General features: G+C 45.7%; 1 protein-coding gene across 7 annotated transcripts in view; it reads right to left on the bottom strand.

The window, feature by feature from the left end:
• Nucleotides 1-12,061, bottom strand: part of HHAT (hedgehog acyltransferase) — a 349,307-nt gene extending 337,246 nt beyond the window's left edge. For 6 of the 7 annotated variants that reach the window (XM_050951879.1, XM_050951882.1, XM_050951885.1 and 3 more), the window contains exons 1-2: nucleotides 11,565-11,747; nucleotides 7,805-7,951 (exon numbers count right to left, since the gene is read on the bottom strand). In XM_050951879.1, coding sequence (XP_050807836.1) covers nucleotides 7,805-7,910 — 106 coding nt within the window. In that variant the 5' untranslated portion in view covers nucleotides 7,911-7,951; nucleotides 11,565-11,747. Of the gene's footprint in view, nucleotides 1-7,804; nucleotides 7,952-11,564; nucleotides 11,748-11,985 lie in introns of those variants that run through there. The other variant, XM_050951880.1, reaches the window with a different exon arrangement.
• Nucleotides 12,062-16,747: the final 4,686 nt, after the last annotated feature.

Raw genomic sequence — 16,747 nt, 5'->3', positions numbered from 1 at the left:
AGTCTATAATATATAACTAAACTATTGCTGTATGTAAAGTAAATAAGGCTTTTAAAATGTTTAAGAAGCTTCATTTAAAATTAAATTAAAATGCAGAGCCCTCTGGACCAGCGGCCAGGACCTGGGAAGTGTGAGTGCCACTGAAAAGCAGCTTGCATGCTGTCTTAGGCACATGTGCCATAGGTTGCCTACCCCTGCATTATTACATATAATACTCATTTAATCTTCTAATAACTCTCCTGTTTTTGTAATTAAAAAGTGGCCATAATCTCTTTTTTCATCTTGTTATACGTCATTTATTAGGAGTACCATATATATTATTTGCAGCAAAGTCTCTTATAGAATAGTCATCAGAGAGAGAGGACTCATTTCTTCCTAAATGCCCACTAAGACACAGATTTCTAAAACTAGCAAAGGTAGTGTTGAATGAAGAATGAACTTGGTGCACTTTCAATGTTATTAGGTAAATAAATAGCTGCATAAGATGGGTGTCACCATGCTTCTTTCTCATGGAGCTCCCTCGGACTCAGTCTGTGGCATCTGCCACCATAGTCCAGTCACAAGAAGCTCTGTGGCTGAGAGTCACACAGTCTGTTCCTTCTGGAGCTGTCAATAACCACAAAAAGTGAACACAAGTGAACTGTTCTATGGGTGTGGTAAGACTGTCTTCCTTCAGAGGGCTTCCGAGAAACTGCAGGTCCCTATTGGGCTCACAGGCAAATACAGAAGAATAGTCCCATCAAAAGTGGATCAGCATCAGGCCCTCCCTAACTTCAGGGAGGAGCCATTGCTTGTCCAAGGAGCTCTTGCTTTCAGCCAGCTCTGATCCAGGAGTTGAGGACTGGAGGTCCACTCTCCTCTCTAGTCTGCCACCAAACGGTGCTCTGCTCTCCCCTTTTAAGCGCGTCCCTCCAACTCTGGCATCTCTCAGAGGTGTGGAGGGGTGGAGCTGACTTGGTCCATACTAGCTCATTTACTCCATGTTGCCCAATGTGGGGTCTGTACACACTCTCTCACTCAAGATGGCATTTGGGGAATGAGGGCTAGCTTCCCCCAATTCCTTGGGGGAGGGTGGGGGGAAATCAGTATTCTGATCAGCCTTTCCAGTCTGTGTTACAACAGGAAGGTGTACGGCTGGAGAGAGAAGTATCAATGCATAAGCCAAGGGTTCATGTGTTTCACAATGTTCAACTACCTCAGAAAAGCATTACTCTTGGGGGAATTCTACGTCACTGCGCAGTGCAGAATTTTGCAGAATGCTGTTTCCACCGCAGAATTTCTGGCTGCCACTAGGGGCCGCCGGACTCTGCAGAGCCCAGCTCGCAATGAGCGGAGCACCCAGCCTGGCGGGGCTGGAGGCAGCACACTCTTTGATCCAGCCTTCAGCTGGGCTCTGGGGGGAGAGGTGTGTGGGTGTCTGGGCTGCGGGCTGCCCTGTTGCTGGGCTCTGTGGGGAGTGGAGTGTGTTCTGCAGCTGGGCTCTGAGGGGAAGGATGTGTGGGTGTCTGCGCCAGGGGGTGCCCTGCAGCTGGGCTCTGGGGGAATGGGAGTGCAGATGTCTGGGTTCTGGGAGCCCCACCCAGCCCTCTTCAGCACCCCCCAGCTGGAACTGGGTTGTTGTAGGGGTTTCTTTAACGCTCTACTGTGGGAAAGAATTTTTATAGTTGTCTGTATTTTTTATATACTTGTCGACAGGTATTTTGAAATAAATTACCAAAATAATTGAAACTGGAGTGATTATATTGTGTTATTTTGACAAATAAAATATGCAGAATTTTGCAGAATTTTTAATTTTTTGGTGCAGAATTCCCTCAGGAGTAAAGCATGAATGGATTTCCAAGCAGGTAATATCAGAGAGAAACCACAGTCCATTTCACCACCAGTCTTTTGTTTTCTATCTCTGGGTATGCTGGCTTCAGAGAAAAAGCTTGAGGCTTAATATATAGCTCAAGGTCTTTTCCCAGTCTACCTCCTCTGATTTTACTGCCCCCAGGGCCACCTTCAGAGTGTCCATCTGCCAAAAAATCTGGGCTATACAGAACAGGCTCTTCACACAGATGGTCTTTCAATGTCTGAAAAGCCTTTTCGCGGGCTTCTGCCTCACATGTCCTTAATCAAGTCTATGACAGGGGCCGCTATCATAGAGATCCATGGCAGAAGCCTGGCAGTAGTAACCCATGAGCCCCAAAAACTTCCAAACCTGTTTTTTGGTTGTTGGGAATTAGTAGACTTTTATGGCCTGGATCTTGTCCACTAGGAGCTATACCTGGCCCTTTTCCAAAGTATATCCCAGGTTGGTGGTCTCCTGCTCCTTTCCAATGCTACATTTCATCAGGTTCATGGTCAGCCCAGCTTCCTGCAGGAAACAGAGAACGGCAGTGATCTGTTCTAGATGGGCCTCCCAGCCCCAGTTACAGATGACACCATCAAGATAGGCTGCCCCGTATGAGCCATGTGGTCTGCAAACTTGGTCCATGAGTCATTGGAACAATGCTGTTGCTCCACGGAGGCTAAAATGAAATTGATATAAGCCAAATGAGGTGATGAAAGCAGTTTTCTCACATGATTCTGATGTGAGCAGCATCTGCCAGCATCCTTTTGTCAGGTCTAACGTTGTGATATATTGGGCCTCTCCCAGGCAGTCCAGTAGTTCAGCCACCCAGGGCATGGGATGTGTGTCAAATTTAGAGACAGCATTAACCTTTCTAAAGTCTATGCAGAACTGGATGGCACCATCCAGTTTAGGGACCACTCCAATGGGACTTTGTATGTCGCTATGAGACTTTGTATGTCTTCAATGACTCCTAACTCCAGCATGTCACAGAGTTCTAGCTTCACTGCGTCACGCATTTTTCAGGGAAGCAACTGAGGGTTCTCCCAGATATCGTGGCTCCATTTGGACATGGTAGTGAAGTAGATGGGTTCATCCCAGCCGGAATGAAAATATCATGGAGAAGGTGTTCACCAACTGTCATACTTGGACCCTCTGCTTCAAGAGGAGGTTCTCTCATATTTGCATAGGGTCAGGATCATTAGAGGCGAATGCTTGGAGTCCCAATTCTGGTTTCAGTGGCAAGGGACTAAGAACAAGCCTTCACAGGCCTCCCAGGGTTTCAGGAGGTTAACATGCTAGACCTGCCTAGTCCTTCTCATCTCTGATTTCGTGATTAACTGGCCCCACCTGACTTACTTTGGATGTCCTGGATACTTGGTCAGTAACTTGGAGAGGAGAACCAGTCCCTAGGTTAAATACATGCTTTTATGTTCCTTTGTTATAAGCTCACTCCTGGACCTGTTGAGCATGAAGGAGATTTTCTTTGGCGAAGGCTCCCAGGATTTTGAGCCTCTCCTGGAGCTTTGTGATGCAGTGTACAACATTCTCTGTTTTTGCAGTCTGTTCCTCCCACATCTCTTGTACAAGGTCCAGGATAGCCCCTCGTTGTCTTCTGTGCAAAACCACAAAGAGGGAAGATCCAGTAGATGACTGGGGTATCTCCTGAATGGCAATTAAAAGGGGGTGCAACTACCAGGGTTTTGGTCACCCCTTCAAGGCCAACAATCTGGCACTCAGGACAGAAACTGCAGAAATCTATGACCTCTTGGTGAACCCTGGGCCAGTAGAAGCAGCCCAGAATCCCAGCTGGGATCTTCTCACATGACCTCATGCCAATGAGACCAGGGAACAAAGAGTTGTGATTGAATATCACTGGTCTGTCAGTCTCTCTCCTGATGGTACAATTGCTCAGCCCAGAGCTCACATCAGGAGTACTGCCTTGCTCAATGCAGGTCTATCACCTCCCCATTGACTACCAACAGCTGGTCACAGCCCTAGCTCAGGGTTTCATCTTCTGTCTGATCTCTGACAAAGTTGGACCCTCTAGATAAGATATTCCCTTCCAGTAAGGGCTCCAGCATCATTTCATTATTAGGCAAAATTTACGGGGAGCTTCCCATTGGCCAGACCCACCCTCCAAGGTCCAACTCCTCCCCTAAACCTGCCAGGAGTCTCTCAGGGTCTCCTAAATTAGCACCTCCAGGAACTCGGGGCTGTCCTAAATCCACCCAGAATCTCTGAAAAATATTCCCAATCCCATCCCAAGATAATGGGGTAGGTCAGCATCAAGGCCAGCCCCCTCTACAGTCAGTTGCACACACATACTAGGATAGGGTTTGACACCTTGTTAACACACTAAGAAAGGGCCACTGGATTTGGAAACAGGTGGTTCTGAACCAGAGTCAACTACACCTGGAATCAGCCAGGCCCATATCCCAGAGCTCTGTCCTATTTATCTAGGCATGAACAGTCAGTTTAGCCAGAGTTAAATTACAGGCTCAGCTTTCTTCCATACACATATGCAGGGCTTTGGAACTGTGCTCCGGCTCTGCTCCAGCTCCAGCCAAAAACCTGCACCTCCACTGCTCTGGAGCTGCTCCACGCTCCAGCTCTGGGCTCCGCTCCAAAGCCCTACACACATGTCCACAACTATAGTCCATATGGGGCATTTGTGATACAGGTGTCTTGGGCACCCATGTGAAAACCAATGCCCAATGCTTGCCAGGTGGGCTCCAGCCTTGGGCCTTATGCAAGAGGGAGTCCCTCCTTATATAGCTCCCCTCCTCTTGCCTCCTGGTTTTCCTGGTGAGGAGATGACTGGGGCCCCAGGGTTCCTCACCCAGGCTTGGGCCTAGAGCAATTGAATTTCCTAATGGAGACAAGCGAAAGGCCCCACAGATTGCTAGGGCCCTTAAAGACTGGTGCCTCCACGCCCAGAACTGAGACCTCCATCCATCATTCCTCACAGCTGGATTCTTTTTCAACTCTAAGGACCTCTTTTGCCTCTGGCAGCTTCTTAAGCGACATCCCTGAAGCTACTGCAGCGACCAGATAGCTCTCCATAAGTAGGGTGACCTGATGTCCTGTTTTTAAAGGGACAGTCCTGTTTCTTGGGACTTTTTCTTATATAGGCGCCTATTACCCTCACCCCCATCCCGTTTTTTCACAGTTGCTATTTGGTAACCCTATCCATAAGCTGGACTGCAGCAGCTAGTGTTTCAGACCAGAGTTTGAACACCCAGTCCCTACTCCAGCCAGCAGTATGTGGGAGAACTGCTCTACAAGCACAAGCTCAGCAACCTGGACTCTAGTCCAAGTTTTCAGCTTCAACCATCACCAACACAGGTCCTACAACTTCTGAGTCACTACATAGGACCAGGCTCCATGGAGGTATTTCTATTCATGGTACAGCATGAGGAGGTCTCCTCCGTGATGTCAAGGTAGTTCAATGCAGTCACTTTCACCAAGGCATATTCTTGCCTTGTTGCTACACCCAGCCCTCTGTAGGCAGCCTGTGCAGGCCTGGATCAGATGAGGCATTAACTTGATGGCCCACTGCTGAGGTGGCCACTGGGCTGCCTGCCATCACCACGCACTTGAATGTCACACGGAAAGCCTCCAAGTCATCCTAGGGGCCTATTTTTGTGACGTTCACTGGCATGGCAACAGCCAGGAGGGCTGGGCATATGGATCCTAGAGGTGAAACCTCAGCGGGCCCCTGAGGTCCTTTTAAGGCCACCATTTGTTGGACCAGCCTGTGCTGCTGCAGGAGCTGCTGCTGCTGGGCTGCCTTTTCCTGCTGCTAGTTCTCAGTCATCCGGTGTAGGAAATGTTCCACAAGAAATGAACACAAGCAAACTGTCCTATGGGTGTGGTAAGGTTCTGTTCTTTCACAGGGCTTATGATAAACTGTGGCCCCAGCTGTGCACTCAGGCTAATATAAGAGAATAGTCCCACTAAAAGTGTATCAACATCAGGCTCTCCCTTCTTTAGGGAGGGGATATAGGTCAGAGGTCATCTGAGGAGCTTTTGCCTTCCACCAGTCTTTCCTGGAACTGAGGACTGGAGCTCTCTCTCCTCCCTGGTTTGCCACCAACTGTACTATGTTCTCGCCTTTTAAGCGCCTCTCTTATCTCTCAGCGTTACGGCAGGGTGAAGCTGACTGAGCACCCACTAGATCGTTAGCCTTGAGTTGCCCAGAATGTGATTTGTATATCCTGATCACAATGGGAAATATGGATAGTTGAGTTGGCAGGAACAACAGTGAATGAAGAATTAATTATAAACAAAACGCCTCAATCTGCAAAGACTATGATCATGCAAAGACTTAAGCACGTGATCAATTTCACACACTGAGTAATCCCACTGACTTCAGTCGAACTATTCCAATGGACAGTTTCAGAGTAGCAGCCGTGTTAATATGTATCTGCAAAAAGAACAGAGTACTTGTGGCACCTTAGAGACTAACAAATTTATTTGAGCATAAGCTTTCGTGGGCTACAGCCCACTTCTTCAGATGCATAGAATGGAACATATATTGAGGAGATATATATACGTATACAGAGAGCATGAAAAGGTGGGAGTTGTCTTACCAACTCTGAGAGGCCAATTAAGTAAGAGAAAAAAACAAGTTGGCTTCTCAGAGTTGGAACGACTCACAATGTGCAAAGTTAAGCACATTCTTAAATGTCTTCCTGGACTAGGGTCCAGGCATGTGTGAAAGACATTGGCACTGATTTTACAATACACTGTGCAGTATTTCAGGCTAATGGTTAGTAAAGATATAAGGAGGGAGATGACAATAAAGCTGCAGGAGAAATGGAAGCTTTCCTGAAATATTCGATTCTGTCATTTTGAGAGGGAGAAAGTTCTGCAGCTGCAGATCTATTGTATCGTAGGAAAAAAAGGATCATTAAAAAGTCCTACACAAAACTTGTTTCAGACTATTATATACAACAACGTTTGTGGCATGTGTCCGGTGTTAAATGACTGATGTCTCTCAACTCCAGCACAGAAGCTGTTATAGCAATTCCTTTTGGTATGCATAACTCACAGATCTATATGGGTTAGCTGTCAATTATGTACTTCTTCCCAGGCATGGAACAGTCTTCCCCTCAGGTATGAAACACTGACAGAAGACTGTTAATTTGAGTGATTAAAAGCAGGACATTTTATGAGAGAAAAATATAATCCCCTTTCCTCACTAATTCTGAAACTTTTGAATTAGACTGGGCAACTCCCACTAGGGAGCATTTACTCACATGAACTCAACAGGCTTCCGACCAGGTCCAATAAGCACAAGTGTTTACAAAACTGAGGACTGAGTGACTTGCCCAAAGCCACAGGAATAAAGTGTCAGAGAGTAGAACTCAAAAGCTCCTGGATTCTAGTCCTGCACCCAGACCATTCCTGTCTCTCACAATTTTAATAAGGGTCCTGATCTTGCAAACACTTGTGCATGTGCTAAGCTTTAAGCACATCTATAGACCCTCTGATTTTAATGAGACTACTCACAGGCTTAAACACTTGTGTAAGTATGCAGAAGATCAGGGCCTTATTTCTCAGATGAAACACACTACAAAACTATAAAGAAAAAACATGTATTTATTCCTATACATAGCATATTTACAATTTGATCTATTAAAGGCAATATATCATTTAAAGGCAAATGTCAAGATACCCCTTTCCAACTGTCCTCCAAACACCATAATACCAGCTCTGAATAAGTTTGACAAAAGACTCCTTGCAGAGCTTGCCCCTCCTGCTATTTTTTTATATACTGTTGGTTCTCAGTTAGAGAGAGGATATAGGTACCTTCAGTTCAAAAGTCTCAGAGAGAAACGCTGCTAGAGCCTGCCTGGAAAATAAACTAATGCATTAAATAATAAAGCTAGCCAATAATTGACTTGCATGAACCTCAAAGGCAAGAAGCAATACAAAAAAATAAACAGGGCAGCCTTACAGACTTACCTCTGGAGACTTTGTACACTTCATAGAAGGAATAAAAGTGGAAGCCAAGTGAAAGAAGCAGGTAAAGAAACATTTCCCATAGTGGCAGCATCACTACTTGCAACATACGTTTCTCTGGCCTCCAGATGATGTCCTTGTTGTTAGCTTCTGAAAAACAGTAAGCAAAATTATACAAAGTAGTTCAGTATGGTATGTATTTAATAGCAACAACCAGGGACATAGTGCAATAAAGGCACATACTTTTTGGTGACCAAGTGACATATCCTGCAGTTTTCTGCATGTTTGCAACGTTTTATAATTAGTATGAGAAAATGGCAGGGCACACCCACCAATCCAAAATGTCAGTTTGGAAATCCTTTCCTCTGATCAAGTCCTCACTCACATGCTACATGTTGACAGTGGATGAGCCTTTCCAGAGTAACTATTCTTTGGCTTCAAGCTGAAAATTACAAAGCCTCTCAGTGTTCTGGCCACTTGCTTTCAAAGTAACAACATGTCTAAAAAAGTTTATTTTTAATGCTGGCTTTTTTTTTTCCTTTTCAAAAGGATTAATGTGGGAAGTAACTATCAGTCATTGCCTTTCTATACAAAACAGGCCAATTTATGGTATTTTTAACATACAACATAAAACAAAAATTTAAATCTTACTTTCAATTCAATCAAATACAGGAATCCATCAACTAAATTCCATATCAGAAGTATGCCGTATAAAACAAGAACGGATTTGAATGATAAGGGTAATCATGCGACACTTTTAGGACCCTAAAATTTAAAAAAAAAATCACAAATACATAGAAAGACCTATGCCATTATCAGGGCTTCACCCACACATACGATCTTGCAGGATCGGGGAGTTCCGAATTCTTTAAAAGAGAGCATATGTTCACTATTAAATACCCAGAGCACAAAGCTTTAAAAATTATGTATAGTAACAGCACTTCAAAACAGCTCTATGTAAAATCAGATCATAGCACAGTGTCCCACTGTGTAATGGATATATTGTTTCTACCACATTCTGAGGTGGAATTTAATAAGGGGCATTTTCTCTTTTGAAGGGCCAAATACAATAAAAGCATATCCAACTCTGTGTTGCAACGTATTCAAACAGAACAATAAGGTTTCTGCAGTGTGGATGCTGGACCTACTTTTTATTGTATCCCACCTATATTTTGAGCAATTACATAGTTACCTTGTTCAAACTTTTTGATGTTTCAAAATTCAGAATCGTTTTCACTCTGCTAAGGCACTCTCCACTGAAAACACTGGACTATTATAAATCCAGTCTGATACACTGTGATCTGAAGTACCTATAAGATAATTATCAATCCCTCTTTCGATTTTTTGGGGTACAGTTCTCTTACTGCTTTCTGAGCTAAGACTGCTACATTTGGCAACATTTTTTGCTTTTAAATGTTTCTTAAAGTCACAAAGTCTCACTCTCTAAAGCAGCGGCTCAAACTTTTTCATCATCCTCCCAACTAATTGATTCTGAGAGTGTTTTGTTATGTAGACACCAAAAAGGACACTGCAGGCGTGTGGCTGAGCGCTGAGGGCCTGATCCAAAGCTCACTGAAGTCAATGGCCATATTCTAATTGATGTTAGAGTAACCCTTAATCCCTGAAAGAGAACCTCAGTCAGATGACTACAACTGATCGTTTGAAGAATAATTTAAGCTACATATTTAGACCAATTGTTTTTTAAAGTTCTCCCAGTGCAAATCCCGACAGACCAGTCTGCTCAAATTGATGCCCAGTTTGTGGTCCACATCCCTTTTGTAATGATGCTGTTTAATAAACCCTTGCTAAAACAATATGTAGTCTTCTCAATATCGGTGAGAGCCCTATGCTTCAGTAAACTTTTGCAAGAAAATCCAGTACGGACTGAAGGTCATTCTCAGTGCGAGTGAAAATAACACAATCATCAGCACACAGAAGATCACTAATGGACGCCCTGAAGACTTTAGACTTAGAGCAGGGACACTGAAGATTAAAGAGCCCCCCATCCATTCTATATTGAATGTTAACTCCACTGGAAAGGTGATCTTTAATGAGGACCAAAATGACTGCTGACTAGATGGAGAACTGGGTTACAACAATAACGCATCCTTGCTTAACCACAGTTTTGATGATGAAAGGTTCCTTCTCAAGGCCATTACAGAGAACCGTGGCAGCCATCTGATCATGGAGAAACCTTAGGACCTTAATACATTTTGGAGGGCAGCCAAATCTGGCCAGCACCTTCCACAGGGCTTCACGATTGACTGAGTCAATTGCCTTTGTCATATTGATGAAAAGCCATATACACGTCCTGATTTTGCTCTTGAGACTTTTCCTGGATTTGGCAGGCAATGAAGATCATGTGGGTTGTCCCGCACGATGGTCTACAACTGCACTGAGATTCCAGCAATATTTCCTCAGCAAGGGGAAATAATTGGTTTAGGAGGATATAGGCAAGAATTTTCCCTGCTGAAGACAGCAAAGCAATGCCTCATTAGTTTCCACACACTGACTTATCTCTCTTCTTAAAGATTGTAACAATTTTAGCATTTCTCAAGTCTCCTGGAATCTTCTAATTATACCAGATATGAAGAAAAAGTTTGTGGAGCTTCCCTACAGTTCTTCACCTCCAAACTTGTAGACTTCAGGTGGTATGCCGTCTGGCCATGCTGCCTTGTTGTTCTTAGTTTGCATAATGGCTCCTGTTCAGATGGAAGGAGCATTTTGAGTTATTCCTGAACCATGAGTCAACTGTCCTTGATGCCACTATCGAAGCTATACCTCAACAACATGAAAGAGAATCTCTTGCTGATGTCCTGACCCTCGAAGACGTAACACGAGCCATTCAAATGAGGCACGTGATAAGCCTTTGCAGGACTGGGGCCTTAATTTGTTACAACTTTAAAAGCTATTCTCTTTTGGTTTAAAACAAAACTCTGGATACAAAGAAGAGCTAACACAAGCAAAATGTAAGTTGCGAAGACTTCACAAACTTTTGGTAAATAATCTGAAGACCAAGTATGATTTACCGCAGAACTCCTCAAATAATTTTGAATAATGAATAAATCTGAGAAATTTTCTGTCTGTTCAAAAACAAATTTGGGAAGGAGGCAAAATTCATTACAATTTTATTTTGTGAATTATTTGTTCCACTTGACATATAGCACATTGAACTATCAATCAATGAACTGACTGCTTTGAATTCGGTGTTTGGCAGCAACAGACACCCAGCAAACTTTTTTTTTTGAAAGCAGAGTCCATACAGGGCCTGATCCAAAGCCCACTGAAATCAACAGAATGACCCCATTCACTTCCATGAGCTTTGGATCAACACCTTGATGCATCAGATATGTTCCAAAGGCAAAAATATAGAAATAAACATTCTGTTATCCTGGTGAAGAGCATAATGTGAAATCCTAAATCAACACAGATCTCATAGTCTAAATTATCTGCATGAACCAGGGACAAAAGTCATCCCAGGCAGTGACTTTAGCAATAGTCAGAGAGGAAGACAAACTCCATCAGAGGAGGGAATAACAGTTTAATGTTTCAAGCTTTTCCCCAAAATGTATCTGCAGAGAGTCTCCTATTGAACACTGCTGTGCATACCGGCAGTCAGCTAGCTAAAGCAACCCTATTCATTGGTGTTATTGCTTTTGTGCCTATGCACGACTAGTAGCTCTTGCTCTTAGGAGATTCATTCAGCTCCTTCTTGTGATTAATATTAAAGCAGCTTCCTAAAGACCCTCCTCTTGATACTTACGGGATTTCCCCTCCCCCTTGGCTCTGTGTATTTCAGTGGGGCAGTGTAGGAAATCCCCCTTCTCATTACTCTCTCTCTCTCTCTCTCTCCGGAGGGACAGTTTGAGAGCAGGGGCCGCAGTCCTTGCCCAGGCAATACTGTGGGAACCAGTCACGATGGAGCAAACGTGCAGGCTCCGATCAGACCGTTTCCGTATCCAGCCCCCCATGCCCTTTCCAGGTGCGGGTACTGACGCGCCCCCCGGGGTCACCCCGCCATACGCTCCCCTACAGGGACATGCCTTGCCCGCCGCTAACTCGCCTCCAGGCGCCGCGGAGCTGCAGCCACCCCTGCCCAGGCGGCTCCGCGCTTGGCAAACCCGCCCCCGCGCCGCGCAGCCCCACCCCGCAGCGGCGGGGCGGAACAGCGGTGAGGCACTGACCTGACAGAGCCCGCGCTCCCCGGATCCGTGCATTGAGCCAGCCACTCCCCAGCGCTTCCGGCTTCGGCCTGCGCCGCCCTCCGCAGCCCGGTCCCGCCCCCGGGGAGCCGCCCCGTCTCCGGCTGCCGCAGCGCCCGCCCCGAGGGGCCGGGAGAGCGGGCGCGGAGTCCGCGGGAGTGTCACAGAGCCCAGGGGCCTTTGGCTTGTTGGGTTCGCGTCACTTGAGCGGACCCACGGCCGCGCTGTGATGCAGGCTTAGGGAGCAGTGTGAATGCACCGGATCGCCTAGGGCAGGAATGCCAAGTGCATGTAATTAATGCCCAGAGAAGCCTGGAGGAGTCCGCCCCTCCTCCCATCGCCAAGCCAGTCCTTCCTCTGGCAGCGCTAGCAAAAGGACCAGGAGCCCCTTCTTCCCCAGGGAGGCCCAGGCCCCCATGTCCCATGTGGCACCTCATAGACTAACAGACATTTTGGAGCATGAGCTTTCCTGGGTAAATGCATGCATCCGAGGACTTGGGTATTCACCCAGGAAAGCTCATGCTCCAAAACGTCTGTTAGTCTATAAGGAGCCATAGGACTCTGCTGCTTTTACAGATCCAGACTAACACAGCTACCCCTCTGATACATGTCCCATGTGTTCAGCCCAGGTGGGCACCATAGCCGATCCTCCATGCTCTGAAATCTTGAGTCAGGCCCAAAACAACCCCGTTGGCTTTTTTAAAATAATAAAAGTTGGGTTCTTTTTCTTGGCCCTCTGGTTTTGGATCCTTCAAGAGGCACATTTCCAAGCTTTTCCTTGCAGCCATGAGGCCTCAAAACCTTTTTTCATAATGAGAGCCAACAGCCAAGTCACTGCTGAGTCACATGAGTCCTGGAGCTGGAGATTTAAGAAAACAAATATCACAAAACATGCAATAAGAGGAGCTGATAATAGTGGTGCCTGACTAGCATCGCCTTCTCTGCCTCTGGCTCTAGATAGAGGGTAAAATCCTAGCTCCACTGAAGCCAATGGGAGTTTTGCCTTCACAGGGCCAGGGTGTCATCTTAAGGTCCCGCACAAACTGGCAGAAACATGCTCTCTTTTCAGCAGGGAAAAGGCAGAGAGTGCATCCTCCTACTGCTCCACTCTCTTGGCTGGCTTTCTGTTCATTTAGGGTGACCAGATGTTCCAATTTTATAGGGACAGTCCCAATTTTGTGGTGTTTTTCATATATATGCTCCTATTACCCCCCACCCCAGTCCCAATTTTTCACATTTGCTGTCTGGTCACCGTATATTCATTTCCAACTCATCTTTAAAGCCCTGAGTGGACCTGTACCTAGGGCATAACCAGGCCAGGCAGCTATGCTCAGAGCATGCTGAAGTTGGAGGCAGGGCATTCTCAACAGAGAGTTCTTTACTGCTGAACCCCTAATGGACAAGATCAAGGTAAGCCTACCTACCCTGCCCATTTTCAGAGTTTCGGGCAAAAACCAGCTTTTTTACAGAAGCCTTCCCACATTATTAGAAGCTATAGGGAAGGGGAAACACACATGAACAGACACACACACACACAAGTGAGCAATATTTCAAGTTTATGCAAATGAGCTCAGGCTAGCAAGAGTGTGTGTGGGGCAGTCACTAGGGACTTACCATCTTGCATAGAGGTAAGTCCCCTTGTGATTTTAATCAATCATGTTAACTAGAAATGAACATATGTCTGACACAATTCTTGGTAAAAAGAGCACATCCCAAAATGGCTCACAATTGAAACAGCAGTGTCCATGCAACAGCACCAGCGTTGCATCAGAGTTGGATTTTCAGAATATTTCCACAGGGTAGTAAAGGGATTAATGGCCACAAAGGGTCAGCAGAACCTACAGTTTGCAGACAATACCAAGCTGGACGGGGTCCCAAGTCCTCTGGAGGCAGGGCCGGCCTTAGGATTTATGGTGCCCTAGGTGAGATTATTAAACTGGTGCCCCTGTGCCTGATCTGCTCTTAGCAACACAAACATAAGCTTACAGTATTGGAAAACTTGCCACATTCACGTTATTAAAGCCAGTTTAACTTAATTAAGCACACTGTAATGCTGATGGACTAGCACTAAAGAAGCAGCACTATAGAAAAAATTATGATATGACAGAATGATGCAAATAATATTTTTTTTTATTTATCAAAATTTTATTGGAAATTTATATGAAGAGGTATTGAAACAAAGATTTGTTTTTAATTAAAAGCAATCTCTCTGGCTTTTTTGGCTGCAAGATCAGGAATAATGTCATCGTATGACAAAGACAAAGTCGTGTCTTGTTCGATTGCAAGAATAGCAAGACCAGTTAAGTGTTCCTGACTCATTGTAGAGCGGAGATAGTTTTTAATGAGATTTAGTTTTGAGAAACTCCGTTCTCCTGATGCTACTGTTACAGGAATTGTCAGTAGAATACGAGTGGCAATGTACACATTAGGATATATGTCAACAAGTTTGCGAGTATGAATAAACTGTACAATGTTCATCACCGATTTTGCATGTGGCAACATTGATGACAGAGTACTCAATTCTTTGTATAGTTCAAGTCCATTTAAATCAAAACTATCACCGTGCTTCAGGAGGCTCTCTAGGTTCTTGCACTTTGTCATTAGTTGCTCTTGTTTTCCTATTTCGTTGAATTTAGTTATGTCATACAAAAATCCAAACTCTTCATGGTGTACTTGCAAGGTATTAAACCTTTCATCAACAGCAGATACTGCTTTATCCATCACAACGTTAAAAAATTCAACCTCAAATTTCTTTTCTGGATCGTCTATGGGCATGATCTGCTGTACAGATTCTTCACAAAGAAGTGTCCCTGGCCTTTTTAACTCATATTAACTATGTATTTACTTTATGAAAGTTGGAGAAAACATTGTGAAAACGTAAAACATTGGCTGCCCAACTTCTGGGCTGGCAAAAGTTATACTGACTCACAGGGAAAAAAAAAAGCAGGAGAATCTTAGTACAACATATGGTCACTCTATACCAGGGATCGGCAACCTTTCAGAAGTGGTGTGCCAAGTTCACTGTAATTTAAGGTTTCTCGTGCCAGTAATACATTTTCATGTTTGTAGAAGGTTTCTCTCTATGTCTATATTATATAAATAAACTATTGTTATTATCTAAGGTCTTGGCCACCGGTCCTGCTCAGGTCACTTCCAGCTGAGTAAATGAAACCCCAAACCGGCAGCGGGCTGGTGGCTGGAATCCTAGACAAGGATCCCAGGCCCTGCTCAGCCCGCTGCTGGTCTGGGGTTCTGACCACCAACTCCTGCCAGCCACGATCCCAGCCGCCATCCCCCCCTCAGCCCGCTACCAGCCTGGGATTCTGCTCACCCAGGCTGGCAGGAGGCAGAGTGGGGCTGGCGGCTGAGCTCCTGACTGGCAAGGGGCCGGCAGCCGGAACCCCGGAGTAACAGTAGGCTGAGTGCTGCTGGCACCCCAGACTGGCAGCAGACTGAGCCACTCAACCCCCCACCAGCCCTGCTCAGCCCGCCACCAGCCCACTCAGCCTGCTGCCGGCTGAGTGAATGGAACCCCAGGCTGACAGCAGGTTGAGTGGTTCAGCTGGCCTTCTCAGCCCACTGCCAGCCTGGGGTTCCTTGGGGGTCCCCAGACCAGCAGCAGGTGCTGAGTGGGGCCAATGGCTGGTATCCCAGCTGGCAATAGGGCAGCAGCCGGAACCCCAGAGCAGTGATGGGCTGAGCCGCTCAGTCTGCTGCTTCATACCATCAAAAATCAGCTCACCTGCCACCTTTGACACGTGTGCCGTAGGTTGCCGACCCCTGCTTTATACACTAGTAAGGAGATGAGCATATTACAGTTGTTGGAGGGCTCTTATCAGGAGTAACAGGCTATAGGAAAGTCAGTCAACATTTTTTGTTTCTCTGATGAAAACTGGCCCACTCCCTGCCTCAAACCAAACCTGTCACTAATAATTGTCAACAACTTAATTTTCTGTTTTTGGCTAAGATATTGATTTAAAAAAATATATATTGAAATTGGATTCAGGATTGTTAGCAAGAATTTTTGGCAAACAAAGTTGTTAAATGACAATCTAAATGGCAACACAGTACTGTTTTCATGCTTGGCTCACCCCCCAGCCTGCTGGTCCAACAACTGCAGTAGAGGAGGAGATAAGTGGAAAACTGCAGGACCCCAAAATCCACCTCTTGGGGTGCACAGTGGCAACAGCAGCAGCAAACCCTCAGGTCCAATCACACGCCAATGGGCACCACCACCAGCCTTACGGACCATGGTGAAGTTAGCACAGCATCTGATCTCAGGGACGGGGCACCCATGGAGCCACAGCAGCTCATCCTGCCCTGTGCATCTCCCCCCGGATGAGATGGATCGCTGGCAGCTGCCAGCCCGGGGGAGAGGCGCTCCCCAGCTAGGGTGGCCAGATCCAGATGTCCTGATTTTATAGGGCCAGTCCCAATATTTGGGGCTTTGTCTTATATAGGCACCAATTACCCCCACCTAGAGTGACCAGACAGAAAGTGTGAAAAATCAGGACAGGGATGGGGGAGGAGGGGTAAAAGGAGCCTATATAAGAAAAAGACCCCAAAATTGGGATTGTCCCTATAAAATAGGGATATCTGATCACTGTACCTCAATCCCCTATCCTGATTTTTCACACATCTGGCTGACCCCAGCCAAGCCCTGTGTGACATTCCAATCCTGGCTGCCTGCGAGGAAGTGAGTTACTTTCATTTTCATTCCTCAGCAGGCAGCCAGGCAGCCCTC

Source organism: Gopherus flavomarginatus, chromosome 4 (genome assembly GCF_025201925.1).
Source record: "Gopherus flavomarginatus isolate rGopFla2 chromosome 4, rGopFla2.mat.asm, whole genome shotgun sequence".
In the NCBI taxonomy this organism is placed as follows: Eukaryota; Metazoa; Chordata; order Testudines; family Testudinidae; genus Gopherus; species Gopherus flavomarginatus.
Note: the sequence above shows the minus strand (reverse complement) of the source record. Positions and strands in the feature narration are given on the sequence as shown.